The 20,385-nt window shown below is 31.1% G+C and overlaps 1 protein-coding gene across 1 annotated transcript; it reads right to left on the bottom strand.

Annotated features, from left to right (window-relative positions):
• Window positions 1–8,710: 8,710 nt before the first annotated feature.
• On the bottom strand, window positions 8,711–18,697 carry LOC149203245 (stearoyl-[acyl-carrier-protein] 9-desaturase, chloroplastic-like). Its single transcript, XM_089400161.1, has 3 exons — window positions 18,498–18,697; window positions 9,748–10,246; window positions 8,711–9,552 (listed from the first exon to the last, which is right to left on the bottom strand). Exons 1-3 carry the CDS (start codon window positions 18,638–18,640, stop codon window positions 8,992–8,994), a joined length of 1,203 nt encoding a protein of 400 aa, XP_089256287.1. The 5' UTR covers window positions 18,641–18,697; the 3' UTR covers window positions 8,711–8,991.
• Window positions 18,698–20,385: the final 1,688 nt, after the last annotated feature.

The following is a 20,385-nucleotide window of genomic DNA, read 5'->3' as shown; positions in this document are numbered from 1 at the left end:
ATCTTGTCTCTATTTCTTGTTTGGAAGACAAAGAAGATAGGGTATATTTTGTGGATGGTAAAGTACTTGTTTGGTCCAAAGGCTCTAGTATAGATGATGCCAGGGTTATTGGGATTTGTGAAGGATGATTATATATAATTGTGATTCAACTAGCTCAAGCCCTAGTTCAAGATACCATCAATCCAAGTGAGCTATGTCATAAAAGGTATGGGCATGTTCATTATAGAGAATTGCCTAAATTGAATCAAATAGTTTCAGTTGTTTCTGAATTGCAGATAGATCATGAAGGTCTATGTAAAGATTGTGTGTTTGGGAAGAATATGAACAAACCATTTCCAAATAGTGACAATAGATCTAAATAAGTTTTGGATTTGATACGCTTTGATGTGTGTGGTTTGATTCCTGTAAGATCGCTTGGAGGTTCACTATATTATGTGACATTTATTGATGAATTATCCTACAAGACATGGATTTATCTTTTGAAGAATAAAGATGAAGTTTTCACAAGGTTTCAAAAAATCAAAGCTGAAGTGGAGAAATTGATAAGTAAGCATATAAAGATTTTGAGATCTAACAACGGAGGAGAATACACCGTGACAGAGTTTGTGGCTTTTTGTATGAAATATGGAATTAAGAGGGAGTAAATTGTTCCCTATAATCCACACATAATGGTGTAGTAGAATGAAATAACAGGTCCATTGAAGAATTTTTCAAGGCCATGATGCATGACCACATTTTTCCATTGTTCTAATGGGGAGAAGGCCCATTGACTGCCATATATATTCAAAATATAAGTCATCATTGAATCTTGGAAGGCATGACTCCTAAAGAATATTTTTCTAGAATGAAGCTAGAGTTTGGGCACATGAGAAGTGTTGGTTTTCATGTCTATATCCATGTTCCTAAGTATAATAGGAACAAGCTTGAGCCTTCAAGGAAGAAAGACATATTTTTGGTTATAGTGAATCATCTAAGGCCTATAGTGTCTACATTCTAGAGAAGTGACAGATTGAGGTTAGTCGGGATGTCACTTTTGATGAGAAAGTGGAATATTGGAAGTCCAAGGAAGTTTCATTGGACTCCCTTGATGAAGTAAAACATGAGGATGAGAATTCAAGTTCTACAGAAGGTCCCAAAGAGCTAGAAGTGCCTTATGAACTAGTGGAACCAATTTTTTTTTCCAAAGATAAGAAAAATACCAACATGGATTACATGTACATTGGAAGAAGTAGAAGGAAATGTAGCTCCTAGTGACACATCCAAAGAAATTAAGAGACCTAAGAGGTTCTCTAGCTATGCATCTCGCATGACTAATATAATTGATGCAAAATATTCCACTTATGAAGAAGCAACTAACCAATAGGTGTGGAAGGAATCTATGGATGAGGAATATCAATCGATCATGAAGAATGATTTATGGGAGATTGTGCCAATATCAAAACAAAATTTGGTGGTAACTTCCAAGTGGATATATAAGATTAAGAATGTTGCAGATGGGAGTAATGATAAATACAAGGTATGATTCATGGCTAGAGGGTTCTTCCAGAAAGAGGGAAAATACTATGTTTAGACCTTTTCTCCAGCTGCCAAGTACACCTCCATTAGATGCATCATCTCTCTTGTTGTTTCGATGGGATGTTACTTACATCAAATGAATGTTAAGACTAATTTCCTCAATGGTGTGATTGAGAAAGAGGTGTAAATAGAGTAGCCTCAAGGTTTTGAGGTGCATGGAAAGGAGTCTCATGTTTGCAGGTTGAAGAAGACCTTGTATGGAATCAAGCAAGCTCTAATAGCTTGACATGCTTATATCAACAACTACCTAATGAGATTAGGATTTACCAAATGTGAAGATGATACAAACCATTATTTTAAGGTTGTGAAGAATGCACCTGTGATCCTAATGCTATATATTGACAATTTGTTTCTGACAGGTGTTGAGCCTCTTATTATTCAAAGTAAGAAGCAGTTGGCTTCTGAATTTGATATGAAGGATCCTAGATTGATGCATTAATACATAGGACTAGATGTATGGTAGAAACTTAGCGAAGTCTTCCTTTGTCAAGGAAAGTATGTAATTGAAATCCTTCAGAAGTTTGATATGATGGATTGTAAATCAATGGCTACTCACATGGTGACGGACTTGAAGAAGTTAAGAGGCTCTGAATCCATTTTGGTATATCCATCTATGTACCGATGGTTGATTGTTTCACTGATGTAATTGTTTAACACTAGGTCGATCATTTGCTTTACTATGAACACATTAAGCCAGTTCCAGGTTGAACAAATGCATGAGCATTAGATTGCAGCAAAGCACATTCTGAGATATTTTCACGGTACTGTGAATTATGGCTTGAGATATGTTGTGAATAGGGATGTACAACTTTTGGGATATACAAATGTAGATTGGGATGGAAGCGTTGAGGATAAGAAAAGTACCTCAAGGGTATGCTTCAACTTGGGATCCACTATGACATCTTGGATGAGAAGGAAGCAGAGGTTGGTTGCACTCATCAAAGTGCATCGTAGCTAATGAGGCTTGTACCGAGGCAATATTGCTCTAGAAGTTGTTTGCAGGATTGTTTGACCAAGAGTTGGAACTGATGGTGATACATTGTGATAATCAAAGTTGTGTGAAGCTTTCAAAGAATTTTGTATGCCATGACAAGTCGAAGCATATCGAGATCAATTACCACTACATCTATGACATGGTGTAAAGGAGAGAGATAAGGCTCGAATACATCTACACCGATAAGCATACATCTAATGTTTTGACGAAGTTGTTGCCCAAGGACAAGTTCTTCTACTTCAGATAGAAGTGGGGGCTTCTGGAGATTACCCCTATAGTTGAGAGGGAGTGTTGATATATCAACAACACAGATGGATATTCTCCTCAGAGGGAGAATGGGTCCGAGAAGCCTAGTGTGCTCATCAAGTAGGGTTAAGTGAGTATGTCTCGAAGGAGACCCAATCACACACTGCGAAAGGGTGTAGTTAGGTCTGTGGACCCAATTACACATTGGGAAGGGTGTAGTCAAGTCCTTTCAGCATTTGGACCGATCCGGTCACTAACCAGGGAAGGGTTGAGTGAGGTCTTGGGTTTGATCACACACTAGAAGGGTGAAGTAAGTTCCTTTCAAGATCCAAACCCAATCACTAAACATGATGGGTTGAGTGAGGTCTTGGCCCAAAGTGCTCACTAGAAAGGGTGAGTGAGTGCTAGCTAGTTGAGGTCTCAACATTTTGGCCTAGGAAGAAGCCATGGGGACCGCTCACTCTGAAGGAGTGAGTATTTATATGATGATGACATTGCCATGGGTTTTGGTACCACCTCGGATATGGCCACTAGTAGATGCTGATAATAGATGATGATGTTGATTTGATATAACCTTTTCTTTAGAGAAAATTTTCGACTTGAGAACACCTATGACAATGATTATGAATATCTCCCTAGTTAAGAGGGAGTGTTGACTTTGTAACTATGGCTAGTCTTCATAATGTATATTTGGTCACTTGATGTACTTTTATTTATTATTGTAAAGCATATTTTAAATGCTAGAGTCAAAGAAGATTTTATTTTTAGTCAAAGTCCCATTGCAACTTTTAAAAGAAGAAAAATTGAATTTTTGGATTGTAATTTTTGGCTCCAAAAGTTGCCAATTCATCCTCCCTCCAAGTCAAATTGGCTCTGGTAGAAGACACACCCATTCGGCCAAGAAAAATAACTATTTAAAGGCAGCTCAACCTCCTCTACTTGGGAAATTCACATCTCTCTCGAAAGACAATTTATGGACAAGTAAGCGAAGGACAAGAAGGACAAATAGAATGAAGAAGAATATGAATTGGATCTCTTTCTCTCTCTCTAATCAACTTGAACATGTGGACATAATAAATCTCTCCTTAATTTCTAGGAATTTTGTTGCAAGGGGCCAAAATCCTGGGCAATTGCAGGGGCTGAAATCCTGGGTAACTCACCACTGTAAGGAGCCTGAAATTTCTAGGTTAGATAAGGCGAAGTGAATTTCTAGATTGGGTGAATTGACTTGGGGCGGGAAGACCATGTGTATCTTGTTGAACAAAAAAAATCACTATTGAAAAGGTTGTTAGGTTTTCCCAAGGTAAATCTTGTCTCTTCTTTGTTCATTGTGATCTCTATTGTTCTATTGTTCTTTAAGGTTGAATTTTTGAAGTATAATTACTCAATGATATGTTGAAATAAAAGTAAAAGAAGACCTCCATCAAAAGTAATTATCAATTTTTTAGAAATATTGTGCTAGTTGCGGCCAGAGAGGCTCTACAACTTAGTACAGGGGTAATGTGTAGATGTAGTGTAAGAAATTTTGTAAACATTTTTACATGTCAGCTTAATATGTTGAATTTATATGTAAATTGGTAAACATTTACATGGCGGTTAAATTTAATATAGAGCCCGAGGGAGATGTTATAGTGTCAGTAAAAAGTTAAAAGTAATCAAAATAATAAAATTCAAATTTGTTGCATTATAATTTTGTTTTTATTAATAAAATTACCAATAAATTTTTAGATTAAAAAAAATCAGAAGATACATATTACATTAAAATATATAAATAGCAACAATAAGTTAAGATCCATTTTATAATGATTATGTAACCATATTTAAATTCAATTAATAAACACATAAACTTACAATATAACAATATGTTTAACCGTATTCACGTCCACCTTTCCATATATATTATTAACTTATAAATAGGATTTATTACAATACCACGGGCCAATACCATGGCTCATCAATACAACATGCCCAAAAACCATCTCTCATTTACACCCAAAATATCTTATAAATATTTTATTTGAATTTAATTTTATAACGTTCTTTTTATTAAATTTAAAAGAAAACATATAATAATTATTTTTGATATATATCTACACCTCTATCACATGAAAATATAAAAGATATAAATAGTAGCTATAAATTAAGATCTATTTCACTATGTAAATTAAAATGATAATTTTGTAACTATATTTAAATTTCATTAATAAACACAAGAAAACTTAATACTTACAATATAACAAAATTTTTAACCATGGATATTCACCACCATTTTAACATGTATATTATTAACCATACAAGACCATGACCCAATATGACTCATCAATACAACATGCCCAAAAACCACAAAATTTTTAACCATGGATATTCACCACCATTTTAACATGTATATTATTAACCATACAAGACCAGGACCCAATATGACTCATCAATACAACATGCCCAAAAACCATCCATGATTTCACGATCAAAATAATACTTACAATTAACAAGAATTTTAACCATGGATACTCACCCACTTTACCATGGCTATTATTAATCATATCATATCATGGCTCATCAATACCACATGGCCAAAATCCATTCTCATTTCACAATCAAATTTTTTCCGGTTATATTATGTTATCTAAACATTTTGATTCAATGAAATTATATAAAAACAAAAATTAAACTAAAAAAATAAAATTAATATTTAAGCTAGCCTAGATCCATCTTAACTCCGGATCTATCAAACTTCTAGAGGAGTCAAATTTCTCGAGCTGCATACCTATCTTCAAGTTTTGCACCCAGAAAAGAGGTTTGAACCTCTTAACTCCGGATCTATCAAACTTCTAGAGGAATCAAAGTTCTCGAGGTGCAAGTCTTTCTTTGATTTTTGCACTCAAAAAAGAGGTTTTCACCTCTTAACTCTTGATCTATCAAAATTCTATAGGAATCAAATTTCTTGAGGTGCAAATCTTTCTTCAAGTTTTGCACTCAGAAATGAGGTTTGCACCTTGAGATATTTGATCCCTCTCAGTGCTTAATAGATCTGGAGTTAAGATGGGTCTAGGTTGGTTTCTATTTTACTTGGAAAATCAACAAGAGGCATAGAGAGAGGGGGAGGGGAGGAGAGGAGAGGGGAAGGGAGGGTAGAGGGAAGGGGCGGAGGAGAGAGATAATGATGGACGCAAAGATGAAGTGGAGAGAGAAGGAAGAAGAAATAAATATATAGAGACAACTACATATATTATATAGTATTATATAATATTGAACATTATTAACCATAAAGGAAGAGGAAGTAAAGGTTTTACAAAAGGTAAAAGAAATTGGATTTAGAAAGCCATAAATATGTGGTTTTTCACTGAAATAGATGCATTGATTTTAGTGTAGATGTTGATTCTTGATCCTATTTTATTGATTGCACTGGATGCATTGATTTCAATGTAGTTGTCAATTTCTAATGTTATTTGGTTGATTGCACTAGATGCATTGATTTCAATGTATATGTTGATTTCTAATCCTATTAGATTGCATGCACTAGATGCATTGATTTCAATGTCGATGTTGATTTCTAATTTTATGTATGATGTACATTAATTTCAGAGTAATTAGTTTAATAGTGTGCATTGATTTCAGTGCAAGCAGAAAAAATATATTCACAACGTGCATTGATTTCTGTTTTACGATAACTCAACCATAGATAAAATACTTGAATTTTCATTCACTTACTTGGAATGTTTTCTTCTTGAAAGTATAAACTATTTGTTATTGACTGCATTCTTATTATTTACATTTTCCATCATTCAAAGTTGTTAGTCACTTTGCATTCAAATGAGGTAAAAGAAAACAACTACCATTGAAACTTACTTGGGGTTTAACACTCCTTACGTCACAATGATTGACACTAGAGAAAACTATTATTAATATTTGAGAGCAAGAGAGACAAGGTATGGTGTTTACTACAATAACTCAAGTTAAAGATTTGAATGGTTTATGATTTCAACATCCCTTTTCATATGATCGATATGAAAAGATGACAAAACTAACAAGTGTGACAATGACAAAAATAGAATAAAATATTTTGAGAATGATCACAATGGAGATTATTTGTAATTGACTACATTCTTATCATTCACATTTTCTATCATTCAACACCATTACATTGTCACTTTGAATTAAAAAAAAATGTATTTTATCATTTTTCATCATCTAAAATAAATGAGGTAACTGATTAAATTTAAAATTTAAATGACCATATTAATCTTAGACATATTTAGCATATTTAAAATTATCAGAATAATTAGATTTTCAACAAATTTTATGTGACTACGCATGACTGAAATCAACCTAGATCCATCTTAAACCTAGATCTATCAACCACTGAGAGGGATAAAATGTCTCAAGGTACAAACATTTCCTCAAGTTTTGTACTCAAAAAATAGGTTTGCACTTGGATATTTTTTATCGATCTTGACACTTGATAGATGTGGGGTTAATATGGATCTATGATGGTGATAGGAATCATAGCAATAAGATGGTTACTATTATGTCTATGTCAAAGAATAGAATGTTCACATTGAAATTTGGAGAACGTAATTGTAGCATTCCCAACATGGCATATGGTGACAAAATTTGGTTGTAGAAACTTAGGTATGGACATTTAAATTTTGATAGTTTGAAACTTCCAACATCAAAAGCAGTGGTTTATGGTTTGCCTAAGGTTTAAGAACACAAGGAGTTGTTGGGCGAATGAAAGTCAATGTTCACTATGTGTTTCACGACATGTACCTAACAACCTCTCAAGGATTCGTTAACGTTGGTGATGCATCCGTTTACTAACACCTATGAGTTTTGGTGTAATGACAATCATGATTCCAACAAGTGGTATTAGAGCCAAAGGTATTGAGTTTGAAACACAATCGAGTCATGTTGGGGGGTGGGGAGATTGTTGGATGAATGAAAATTAGTGCTCCTCGTCTATTTCGTGACATGTGCCTAACAACCTCCCAAGGATCCATTAACTTTGATGATGCATGTGTTTGCTAACACTTGCCTGTTTTGGTGTAATGACAATCTTGATTTCAACAAGAGGTTTGTGAAGGATGTGCTAAAGGAACACATGCGAGAAAGAAATTTTCGAAAGGAAATGCATAGAGGGCTCATTATCCACTTCAATTAGTTCACTCAGATATTTGTGGTCCTATACGCGCAAAGAATTTGGGTAATTCATCATATTTCATTAGTTTTATTGATGATTACTAAAAAAAGTGTAGGGTTTTTTTTTTATGACCAAGGATTAAGCGCTTGATACATTTTAAAGGTTTAAAGCCCGTGTGGAAAATGAAAGAGGTTGCAAAAGCAAATGCTTAAGGAGAGATTGTGGAGGAGAATTTTGTTAAAGAGATTTTCAAAATTAATGTGATATAAATAACATCAAAAGAAAACTCACCATTATTTGTATAAGCTGAAAAGAAAAATCATACAATGTTGAAAATAACAAAGCAAGGAATATGTTACAAACTAAATGATCATGCAATTTTTTTTGAAGGTGATGCAATGGCAAGAACACATTCACAATCAAATTCCTATGAGCACACTTGATATGATGACTCGTTTAAATTCTTGGTATAAAAAGATCATACTATTAAACATTTCAAAAGCTTCCATTGACTCATTTAAATTCCGAGTATAAAAAAACCATACTTTTAATCATTTCAAAGTTCTCAATTGTATAATCTATATTATATAACTATTAAAACAAATTAAATCCAAAAAGTAAGAAGTAAGTGATACAATTTTGTTGAATATACCTTCACAAGAATTATTATACAACCCTAACAACTACTCCATCGATCAAATATTATACAAAGAATAGAATCTTATATTCCATGAGACCGAACAAAACAACGATTCAAACAACCTAAAAAAATGAAGTTGGTATTTAAATTTAACTACAAATAACACATTTTACGTTTTAACCTAGCACAATTATAGAAATATATTGAGAAAAACATAAATTTCCTGGTCTTTTCTCTGCACCTACGCACACTAAAGTGTGCAGATCGAATTTCGCAATCCAACAAATCCATTAAGGTCCCTGACTTCCTGGGCAGGGATTATAAGTTTATACACGCTCAGAAATTTATACTAAACAATGTACTAATATAGTTTTCCTAAGCTGAAGCACAAGAAAGTTTCTACAACAGGATTTCTTTGTTGAATATCCAACTAAAAGCACAAGTTCGTCCTTGTTTTTCCCTTTGTTGAGCTCGTTCATCTAGCTTTCTGAGACGAGGTGCCAACGTGCATACATAATCTTGAGCTTGCCTTCCCTTACTAGAAAGGCCACCTATTCTCTTCACATTCCATCTCTTAACCAAGAATTCCAAGATGTCAGCATAGTCTCTTACTGTGTACACACCTAATCTCTGAGCAACGGAAGAAAAGTGGTCAAACAGATTACCATCCTGCCCATCATACATCAAATGTGCAGGCATTACAACCCTTTTCCGCATCATATCTCCAAAAGCTAGCATTGTGGTGTCAGGATCAATCTCAAACAACTTTTCAACAATCTTTGTGTATGCAGTCTCATGGCGCTTCTCATCTGCAGCAATAGTTCCACATATTTGGGCTAATTTTAAGTCACCATATCCTTTAGCAAATCTTGCAGTGTTGCCATGTGATATGAATGTTGCTCTTTCTTGGAAGGCAGTGTATATGAATCCAAGATAGGGACTATTTTCTGTACCTGGATACTGAACAGTAAAAAAAGCTTGAGTTAGGAAATTCTCATTAAAAACTAAATACCCTGCAGAAAGCTTCCAACATGCAATGTAAAAAAATTCTAGCCATCTAGAGTGGAATCCCACATCTTATTGCTACCCATAGAAAACATAATAAAATACTTCGACAAAATGCTTGCAATGTTAAGATACTGTATCGTCACTTACCATTCCAAACCCAATAAGATACTGTATGGTTTTTTCAATCTGCCTCATGTCCACTCTGCCAGACAAGTAAAGATATTTATGAAGAAGATCACCATGTCTATTTTCCTCGGCTGTCCACATACGTGTCCATGTTGCCCATGAAGTGAGACTGGCACCAGTTTCATCTCTTACACCATCAAATGAGTTAATCTGAGTCTGATAAGTAGGCAATGCTTCTTCAGTAATCATGTCTCCCACTAGACAAACTAAATAGTCATCCGGTAATTCATGGGACCGCTCCCGCAACTCTATAAGTTGGTCAATGAAACCCTCAGAAGAAGGATCAGGCAAAAGGTCTTGTGGTTGCCAAGACTTGTCAACAGACTTTAAATGAATCAATATATTTTTTGCTGCCCACTCGTCCAGTGATTTAAAGATCTCAACCTTCTCAGGTGGCATGGAATGGGCCACCTGTTCACGACCTTCATGTGGTTGGAAATGCATTTTAATCTTTTCTTCCCTGAAATATGAAACCGATGACATCAGAAATGCATGAGAACCAAGTGCATAATTAGGGAACTAAATGCAGGTGCTCTGCACAATAAGAAATGAACTATTAAAAATTAAATAGAGATCAGTGAAAGACAAAATCCACTTGTGACTACATGTTATTGACAGGGGATCTGCAATTTGATTCATGTGCGAATTCAAAAGGGTAAAGGGTAAGAGCAAACTCATGAAATCTGCTCTGATTGTCTTGAAATAAATAAGATGGTTCCTTACTCTGCACTTTAAAAATATTTTTCCAAAAGTTTCCTCCGTTTTTTATATTACCCGATTGATTTAGGTTTTAAGTTTTCTCCAGTTTTTATATTGCTCAATTGATTTAGGTTCAGTTTTTTAACATTTTTGCACATAAAATCACTTGAATGGTTAGAGTGTTGTTAATCCCACCAGTTTCATACAAGAGTGGATGGGATGATAGTACTTCAAATCAAAAGTGTTCAAATGGTATAGGTGGAATTGGTGGAATTTGCGTACAGGGGTGAAGCGTTTCCTTATTTGGTCTTTGGAGAGTTTTGATAAATAAAATGGCTTGGATAGTTACAATGTAGCGTTGTTATGCTTTCACAACGATTTGATTCTCACTAGTGATATGGGAAATTAACCACCAACCACCATTCATATAAATAAGCTCGAAAGTGAAATGAAAGTTTTTAAGAAGGTTGTACTGTGAGTATTTTATGTTTTAAAGATTTTTGAGTATATGTTCTAATTAAATTTAATTAAAATTAGTTAAGAATTTGTTGGAAACATAAATTCGATAGGTAAACTTTACACAATCTGTATGCCTATTAAAATAAATCAATTCAATTTTTTAAGATATTAAATTTACTTATACATTTAAAAACTAATTTTAAACATTTTAGTTTGCAAATTACTGTGGTGTGATTTTTGAATGAAATTCGGATTTTCCACAGTGTTCATGTTTTGAAGTCGACGTTTCGAGTCTGAAACTAGACTCATCATCAGGACAAATTGTGAGGAGAAAAGAAGGAAAATTTAGGTATAAATATGAAAACCCAGGATGTGAAGCTCAATGGCCGACTCTTGTTCTTATTTGATGATTTAATTTATTTGTTTTAAGCTTTTGATTTTTCATTATACCTATATTTAATAACTACCTTGTAATTTATTTTTAATTCTTATATTAATATTATAATTTTATATTTTGTCTTATTGTGTCATTATGCCTTCTAATTAAATTTTTCTTATTAATTAAGGTTTATGCTTATTGATATTTATGCTGCTCTTCTTAATTAATTAAAATGTGATTTAATTATTGTTGATTATGAAAGTTGTTTATTGTGTCTTCTTATAAATACTATATTTGTTATTAACATCTCTTTATTGTACTTCTCTGATTATTTAGTATTATTTTTATTAGTATTTTTAATATTTAATGTTTCTATGTTTATAATTATTATTTGTTATTGTTAATGCTATTTTAATTCTATAATATTATTTTGCTCGTATTATCTATATTATTATTGATGATATTTACTATGCTATGCTCTTAGTTAAAGCTCCTCTTTATGTTAGCCTTATCATTTGATTAATATTAATGTTATTAATGATTTTATAAACTGCCTCCATTAATGCTTTTTATGTCTTTCTTATTAGATGCTTAATGCTTATTGCGCATCCATTAATGGTTTGGACGCTTAATGTTGAGTCTCCATTAATGGTTTATGGTTTATTTATTATATTAATGTTACACTTTTATATTTTGTCTCATTTTGACATTATGCCTCATAATTAAATTTTGCTTATTGATTATGGTTAATGTTTGCTGAAATTTATGATGCTATTCTTAATTGATTATAATGAGATTTCATTATTATTGTTATGTAAGTAATTTATTATGTCTATATATACCTAAATTATTTGTTATTAAAATCTTTTTTTGTAATTCTTAAAAATATTTAGTATTATTTTTATTAGTATTATAATATTTAATGTTTTTTTGTAAATATTTATTATTTGTTCTTGTTAATGCTATTTAATTCTATATTATTATTTTGCTCCTTATTATCTATATTATTATTAATGATATTTATTATGGTATTAGTTAAAGTTCCTCTGTATATACTTATTGTTATCTATAATTGATATTTATTAATGCTCTACTATGTATACTTAATATTTTATCTATTATTTATCTATTATAATGGATGTTTGCTTATTGATAGTAGTTAATTTATTTTATTCTATATGTTATTTTCTAGGATATTTAAACATGTTCTCATGTACAGGCTTACTATATCTATTATACTTCATATTTGCTTTTTTATTTGCTTTTAATATTAAGATGGTAGGTTAGGAATTCCTAACATTGTTATTAAGATCATTAGCGGGGGTTAGCACGGGGTTCCAATTCTTGCTAATTTCCATGCCACCATCCCTATTGAGGTTTCTAGGATGTTTAATGATTTCAATGGCTTCCCTAACTTTACGCTTGAATTGGTGTTCTACATTAGCAATGACTTTTGTTTCTTCTAAGCAAATATGATGATTAGTTTTACCTACATGCTCAGCTAGGGCTGAGGTCTTGGTTCTTTCGTTACGAATGTCTGCACTATGCTCTTTGAGTCTAATCCTAACCGATCTACCAGTTTCTCCTATGTATTGATCCCCACACGAACATTTGATGATGTAAACTCCTTTTTGCTGAAGCAGCTCTTGGTTATCCTTAACCGATCTCATTCTTTGCTTAATGGTAGACAAGGGTTTGAAAGCAGTTCTTATATTTTTCTTATTGAGGATTTTGGCTATTTTGTCAGTGACTCCTTGGATGTAAGGAAGGCAGGTATTGGAGGTTGGGTTGTCTTTAGTTTTGTTTTTGTTGTTATCAGTTTTTGCTTTTTGAATGGCTTTGTATATGTTTTCCTTAATTTTAAACAACAAAATCTAAAAAATAAAAAATTAAAATTAAAAAATAAAAATTCTAGCGTAAAACTAAACTTCAAAATATAAAATAAATAGCTGATAAAATTGGCGAGCAGATAACTGAGATCACCTTAATGAAAGGAGTTTAAAGGGCCCTATGGTGGAAAAACTAGTTTGCCATTATATTGTGCAATTGATTTAGGTAAAATATGAATATGTGTGCCGGTTGTGAAGGGCTTCTCTAGATAACATATGAATTTGTTATTTGGTTTGGGAGAAATTTCACAAACAAAATGATTTGGAATCTTGTTATTCCCTCACTTCATTTCAGTTCTCACTAACACGAAGAAGGTGAAATTAGCGAGTACATCAATGAAATCACCATCCTATAAGGGGATAAAAGGCCAAATGGTGGATCATCCAAAAACTAATTTGGAAATGCATTATAATCACAAGCAACAGAGATTCTGAAATTCCAGAAACTATTTTTAAGCCAGCAATGCAAAATAAAATGGCCAAAAGGAAAATAAAGATCCTAGCCGAGATGAAATCTTAAACCGCTCATCTAAGAACAATCATGTAAACTCTATAAAATGGCAACATTCATTTAAAACCCCAAAACATTCGTTGTAAAAGGTACGGTTCAACGATCGAATCCCACAAGTCCTTTTCAGTACTAGTATTGAAGATAGTTCACGGAGCTTCCTTTTCATTAATAGTATTGAAGGTAATTTACGGAGCTTTGGATTAACCATGAATAAGTACAGGATTAAAATACTCTTTGGCTTAAGTTATCCGTTCAATTTCATATAAATAATATAAGAAAGTAAACAATAAGCTGAATTTAAAGCTGCCCCATGAAATTAAACAAATAAAAGAACCACGAAAATCAAGGTTTCAAATCCCACTATGGAAGTAGAAAATGCAGAAAATTCGGAACAGTGAAACGTTTCTATCCCACATTTTAAAGATTAAAGCCAACCTTAGCGTCATGGATACTTTGTGCAATATGGCCAAATTGACGCGCAGGAAGCTGGGCGCCATGAAAACTGTCAATTTAGAATAGAATTGAATTGAAAAAATTGAATGACTTTTATGAGACCAAAACTGTTTAAGGAACTCAGATATCTAACCAACAAAACATTATACAATCAAGTTTCTCTCTATAACAGCTCTCCTCCCGTGAATTAAGGAATTCAGATATTTAACCAACAAAACATCATATAATCAAGTGTTTTTCTATAAGAGCTTTTTTGGTGTGAATCATGATCCAAAAGTTTGTCATCTTGTGAAGCTTTCCTTCCACAAATAGCTCACATAAACTATCCACTTTCAGGGCTTTCTCACTGACTACCAATGTCCTTATAGGCATGACACTCCATAATGAAGTGTCCTCCCATTTCAACCACTCTCTGACAAGAGACACAAGTTCTTTCTTCCCACTCTTCCTTGGGAACTCCCATCTACCTTTTCACATGGAAGGTGATAAGATAATAGTTGTGCTATTAAAATCTTAGCATTTCCCTTGATTGTAGACACTCAAATAGGTTTTTTCATTATTCGACTATGTTGAGTTTAAATTATTGACATATATCATTTTTTTTTAAGGTCAACCTGTTTTTCCCACATGGAAGTTGAATTTTTCAAGTACTCAAATTTTTAATACCTTTAAAATCATGATAGTCTTGCCAATTGATTCCACATTTTCCCATCCCCTTGTCATTCTATTTCCTCCAAATTTTCTTCCTAAGCTTTAACTCTTATGCCAAAATCATCTTGGACAACAAGTGTTCATCCATGCCATCCACCCTTTTAAATACGTTAACAAGCAACCAATAATTCTTAAAGCTTTGATCTGAAATAAACAACCAGCAAGATATCATATGGGACATCTAATTTGGCTTTAATAAATAACAAAGTAATAAATAAATATTCATATAATTTGATGTGAAGTATGCATAGAAAATATTAAAGAACATGCATGCAGTTTGATGTATTAATTTACTTATGTAAAAGTTAATTTTAACCATTTTTGTGTAAATTTATTTTAATTTCTAATTTATTATATTTTTAGAAAATTAAATATTTTCCAAATGCTTTTTTTTTTTAATTAAAAACATGCGTTTAATTAAAAAGTTTAATCTATCTCCATAGAGAAGTTTACTCAGTATATATTCAATTCTATATTAAATACCAATTCTATATTATGTTTGAATCAAGTTTCATTTTAATTGTGATTTTATTTTGGGTAGAGAGATTAAATCTCCTTTTTCATCTTAACTTTATTTTCTTAACTTGAGATATTTTGGGTATGATAAATCTAGAATTACATTGAATGTAAAATTATATATATATAAGTAATAGAAAATATATTTATGTAATAAACAAGAAATAATTTTTATTAAGTGATTTTTTTTCAATCATTTTGTTGATAGAGAAACAACATTAAGTAATAATTTCAAAAATCTCAAGTTTCTTATTTCATATGCAACTTTATCCATATAAATAAATGACTGTAATATGCAAATTTTATAGATTCAAGTGTTTTTATTCATATGTCATGTCATAGATACTTGTTTGAAATTTACACTTTTAGATATAAAATTATGTTTTGATGACTCAAGTTATGATTGTAGAAGAACTTTGGAATTTTGAGCAAGAAAAGGATTATATGGAATGTATGAATGCTATGAAAGAGCAATATGATTCCATAAAGAAAAATGAAACTTGGGAACTTAATAAATTATTTGAAAAATAAATTTCATATAGGTTCAAAATGGTTGCTCAAATCAAATTTCAATGTCCACGATATTATAGACAAGTTTAAAGAAAGATCGGTTTCAAAAGGATATTCACAAAAATCATGCACATGGGACATGTTTGTACCTATAACTAAAATGAATGCCATTAGATTAATGATTGCATTAACTCCTAGTACAATTGAAAATTATGTTATTTAAATGTTCTGTCAATATTTTTAAATGGTGAATCAAAAGAATAAATGTATCATATTCAACTATAAGGTTTTGTAGAGAAAGATAAGAAAATATTATATGTAGGTTAAACAAAACACTATATGGTCTTAAACAAGCTCTCTCAAGTCATGGTGTGTGAAAATTAACAATTTCTTCATTCAACATTGTTTCATCAAAATTAAGAGAGATTCATATGCACTAATGAAAGGGTGTAAATTAAGATTAGAGATTTAAAAATCAATGGCCAAAGCATGCCCTCTCATATTCCTTAGAGCTAAATAGATTGACCTTGCACAATTACGAAGGATTATAGTATAAGATATAAATTTTGTTTTTTGGTGGGTTAGTTTTGTAAGGTATATACCTACAAAACCCTATTTTTTGTTTTACAGTTTGGAGTCCCTTTGGAAAAATTTGTAGTTTTTGTTGATAAAAAGACTTAGAAGAAATTTTGAAGATATAGCTATGTACTACTTGATGTATTTGCTATAATATGAATACAAAATTCTCATTTTGATTAAAAAAGATACAACTAATTTTAAAGTAATTTTAAATTTATTTTTTAAATTATATATACCTATATCTATATATATAACAAAAAATTATAATTAGAAAAATGCAAATTTTCTCTAAGATTGTATATATATATATATATATATATATATATATATATATATATATATATATATATATATATAAGAGTTTGAATTTATGTTTTTGAGTTATAAGTAAAAATAAAAAAAGATTGTTAATTTTACCATAATAATAATATGATGGAGTTGTTATCATGTAACATTACATGATCCAAAAAAAAAACCTTACTCATATACATATACATATCTCCATGACAAAAAATAATTAAATAAAAAATAATTGTTATGCATATATATGTAAATGACAACATCTAAAAAACAAATTGGCATAAATCCATCATAAACTAGGATGTATCAACCACCAAGTGGTATCAAATTTCTTAAGGTGTAACTTTTTTATTATTTAATATTAAGGAATTAATATATGACAAAGAATAATGAAATATACTGTAAGAAATTTGATTCTCTGTGTGCTTGATAGATCTAAAATAACGAAATCCTAGAAATAATTGTTCTTTGTTCTTTTAGCCTTTTCTGAACTTGAGCACTATAGGTTGTTTGGAAGATATGACATTCATGTAATTATATCCTAAGGTCTCTAAGCTGTCTCTAATTACTAACAAAAACAAAAAAAAAAAATTAGTCCAAGATAGTTGACAAGGACATGGAACACATGCTTGAAAGCAACAATTCTTTCTAAACTTATAATTATAGCATAATTGTTTTATTTTCCTTCAAAATTCACAAATTTAATAATTAAGATATGTATTGATAAGAGTAAACTAATTTTATATAATAAAATTTTTAATCATAAATTTGATAACCATTTTAACAAATTTCAAGATGAGTAAAATTTCATCAAATATTTTTTAGAAATTTTCCCATTTTAAAATGACTAAAATCACAAAATAAAATAAAATTATTCAATCAATATAACATTTTACTTATTATATCATGAAATTCCAATAAATAAAAAGAAATTTAGTATAAAATTAAATAAATAATTTCATTAGTAGTTACATACATATTCTCTAAAACAATAAATATATTAATATTTAATAAATAATAAACTTCAATGAAAAATAAAAATTGATTATATTTTATGTAAGACATAATTGAGCTTGGATATCTTATAAAATCAGCATAGATTTATTTTAAATAAAAATCTAAAATGAGCTGAGAGATCCAATTTCTTCATGTGTAATTTTTTTTAAGAGTCTATGTTATTTAAATGTTTTGTAGTTTTTTTTAATTTTACATTTTAATTTTTTATTTTATTTTCGCTCACATGAACAAAAATTCAATTCTGATGACGGATTACACATCACACTAAACTGTAACCTAATCCACTATTAACTTTGACCCTAGGGCCTCTTAAAAAAATAAAATTATTCAATATAATGAAACACTACATCATCTTGCTCCAACTATCCTATCGATAGGAAAAAACCAATTTATCACACTTTATTCTACCCAATCAGAGTACAATTTATGGGACTGCTTATGCAATTACGTCACTTGGTCACTGAAGCCTTCGTCATAAGGATCAGACGAAACCGTCTCATGGCTGGAAACGGATTTTAATGTTTTCCACTTTCGGAAAATGTAAGGGCTGGAAATGGATTTTAATGTTTTCAACTTTCAGAAAGTGAAACAAATGGCAAAGAATCACAAGCAATCACTTCATACACGAGTAAGGAATTAAGTGCAATATTAAATGACCTCCAAAAGTAAGGAATTAGCATGTACTTACTTGCCCCTTGCAGGCAACGCTGTGGTCAGGGAAACCTTGTGCGATCTGCCCATAGAAATCTTGTGGAGTCTGCCATGGAAGAGTCCAGCAGCAGCAGTGCAGGGTACTCCCATCCAACCTGCAACATAAATAGCAGATGCCATCTTTTTTTGTTGAACGAAAGGAAAATGAATTTCTACTTCCAACTTTCTTGTAAGGGGTGTGTTACTTATATACACCTGGAAATAATATGAATGGCTATCACCTTTTCTTTCTTTTCCTAGTTACTAAACAGCCACATCTATGGTATTAAAAAATAATATGTAAGATTTTTCTATAATAATATGAATCTTACAAAGTCTGTCTGAGACAACTCAATTGATAATGACTATATAAATTAAATATCATTTAATATTAAATCCATATAATTATAATTATAATTATAATTATATATATATATATATAAACCCCACACCACTCTATTACATAATTTCAAAATTATAAAATACAGTGCGAAAACAAAATATATATATATATATATATAATTCAGTTCGTTGGCCGACATCCGACCATCAACAAATGTCAACCTAAGTCACAAATGTCAACCTAAGTCACTGTTGGAGGAGGTGGAGATGTAGGCATGTGTGTCCAAATGCCATAAAGGTTATAAAGGTTATTGTTGTCGTGAAGGTGAAGGGAAAAGTCGGTTGGCCCATTTCTCTGACCATCCAATTTCACTAGACAAACGACGTTGATGTCTAACCATTTATTTTGCAGTGCCCTGAATTATATATTTTTTTGGTCAAAGAACATACATTTTATATACATACACATAATATCATCCATCATCTAATCGTGTGGTGAAAGAAAACACGGTTAAAGAAAATTGTTAAAAGTAAAGAAATCATAATAGTTAAGAAATCAGCAAAACAATTTAATTGTAAATTTAAGTCATGCGATGTAACTGAATTTTCTAAAAATAAAAATGTTATATATATATATATATATATATATATATTTGTTTTTCAATATTTTTAATTTTTCAATTTTTAATATAAACTTTAAATACATTAAAGTTTAATTAATCAATCACTACTATCTTGAATAGAATTTATTTGGTCATCCTTAGTCCACATGTAAATTTGGGCATGGGTACATGTGGTAATTGAGCTTTTCATAATAAGATGTTATTTTTTGCATTTCTTCATGTTTTTTTTTAAGTTCAAAATATTAAATATCAATGTTTTTTTCTTTTTTTCCATTTCCAATGTCATTTTCCTTCAACTAACCAATCACTCTCTTGAATCAACCTCATTCCCAAATCCATATACTTGAGACAAAAATTAACTTTGCAATTTTCAATAACAAATTTGAAAGCATTAAAATTTAACTAATCAATCACTACTATCCTCATCCCACATTCAGGGTACCCATGAGCCTTTCATGATATATGCTACTTTTTTGTATTTCCTATGTTTGTTTGACGTTTTTTAAGTTGGAAATATTAAAGCCAAAAGTTTTCCCATTTTGAATGTCATTTTCCTTCAACTAACCAATCACTGTCTTGAATCAACCTCATTCCCAAATCCATATGCTTGAAAATTAACTTTGTAGCTGAGAGCATCCCCTAAAGAAATATTTTAAGTGAAAACATTAATATCCAACCAACCACTACCTCCAACTAACCTTAATGATAAGTCAATGCAAAGAGGAAAAAGGGACAAAGAGAATTTATTGTAGGTGATGGTATTGTTCAATTAATAAAACAGATTTAGCATAATTATAGAAATGGTTACTTAGTGGGTAAGTTAATGTAGAGAGGAAAAAGGGACAAGGAGAATTTATGGTAGGTGATGGTATTGTTGAATTCATAAAACCGATTTAGCATAATTATAGAAATTGTTACTTA

Source organism: Pinus tabuliformis, chromosome 2_1, assembly GCF_031772625.1.
Source record: "Pinus tabuliformis cultivar Carrire ecotype Pingquan chromosome 2_1, CPIR1, whole genome shotgun sequence".
Taxonomy (NCBI): Eukaryota; Viridiplantae; Streptophyta; class Pinopsida; order Pinales; family Pinaceae; genus Pinus; species Pinus tabuliformis.
The sequence above is the reverse complement of the archived record's forward strand: the minus strand, read 5'-3'. Positions and strand labels throughout refer to the sequence as shown.

Coding starts and splice junctions, on each gene's coding strand:
- LOC149203245 (XM_089400161.1), bottom strand. CDS start 18,640: ATGGCATCTGCTATTTATGTTGCAGGTTGGATGGGAGTACCCTGCACT. Junction 10,247..18,497: donor GCGTTGCCTGCAAGGGGCAA/GTAAGTACATGC, acceptor TTCATATTTCAG/GGAAGAAAAGATTAAAATGC. Junction 9,553..9,747: donor ATCTTATTGGGTTTGGAATG/GTAAGTGACGAT, acceptor TTTACTGTTCAG/TATCCAGGTACAGAAAATAG.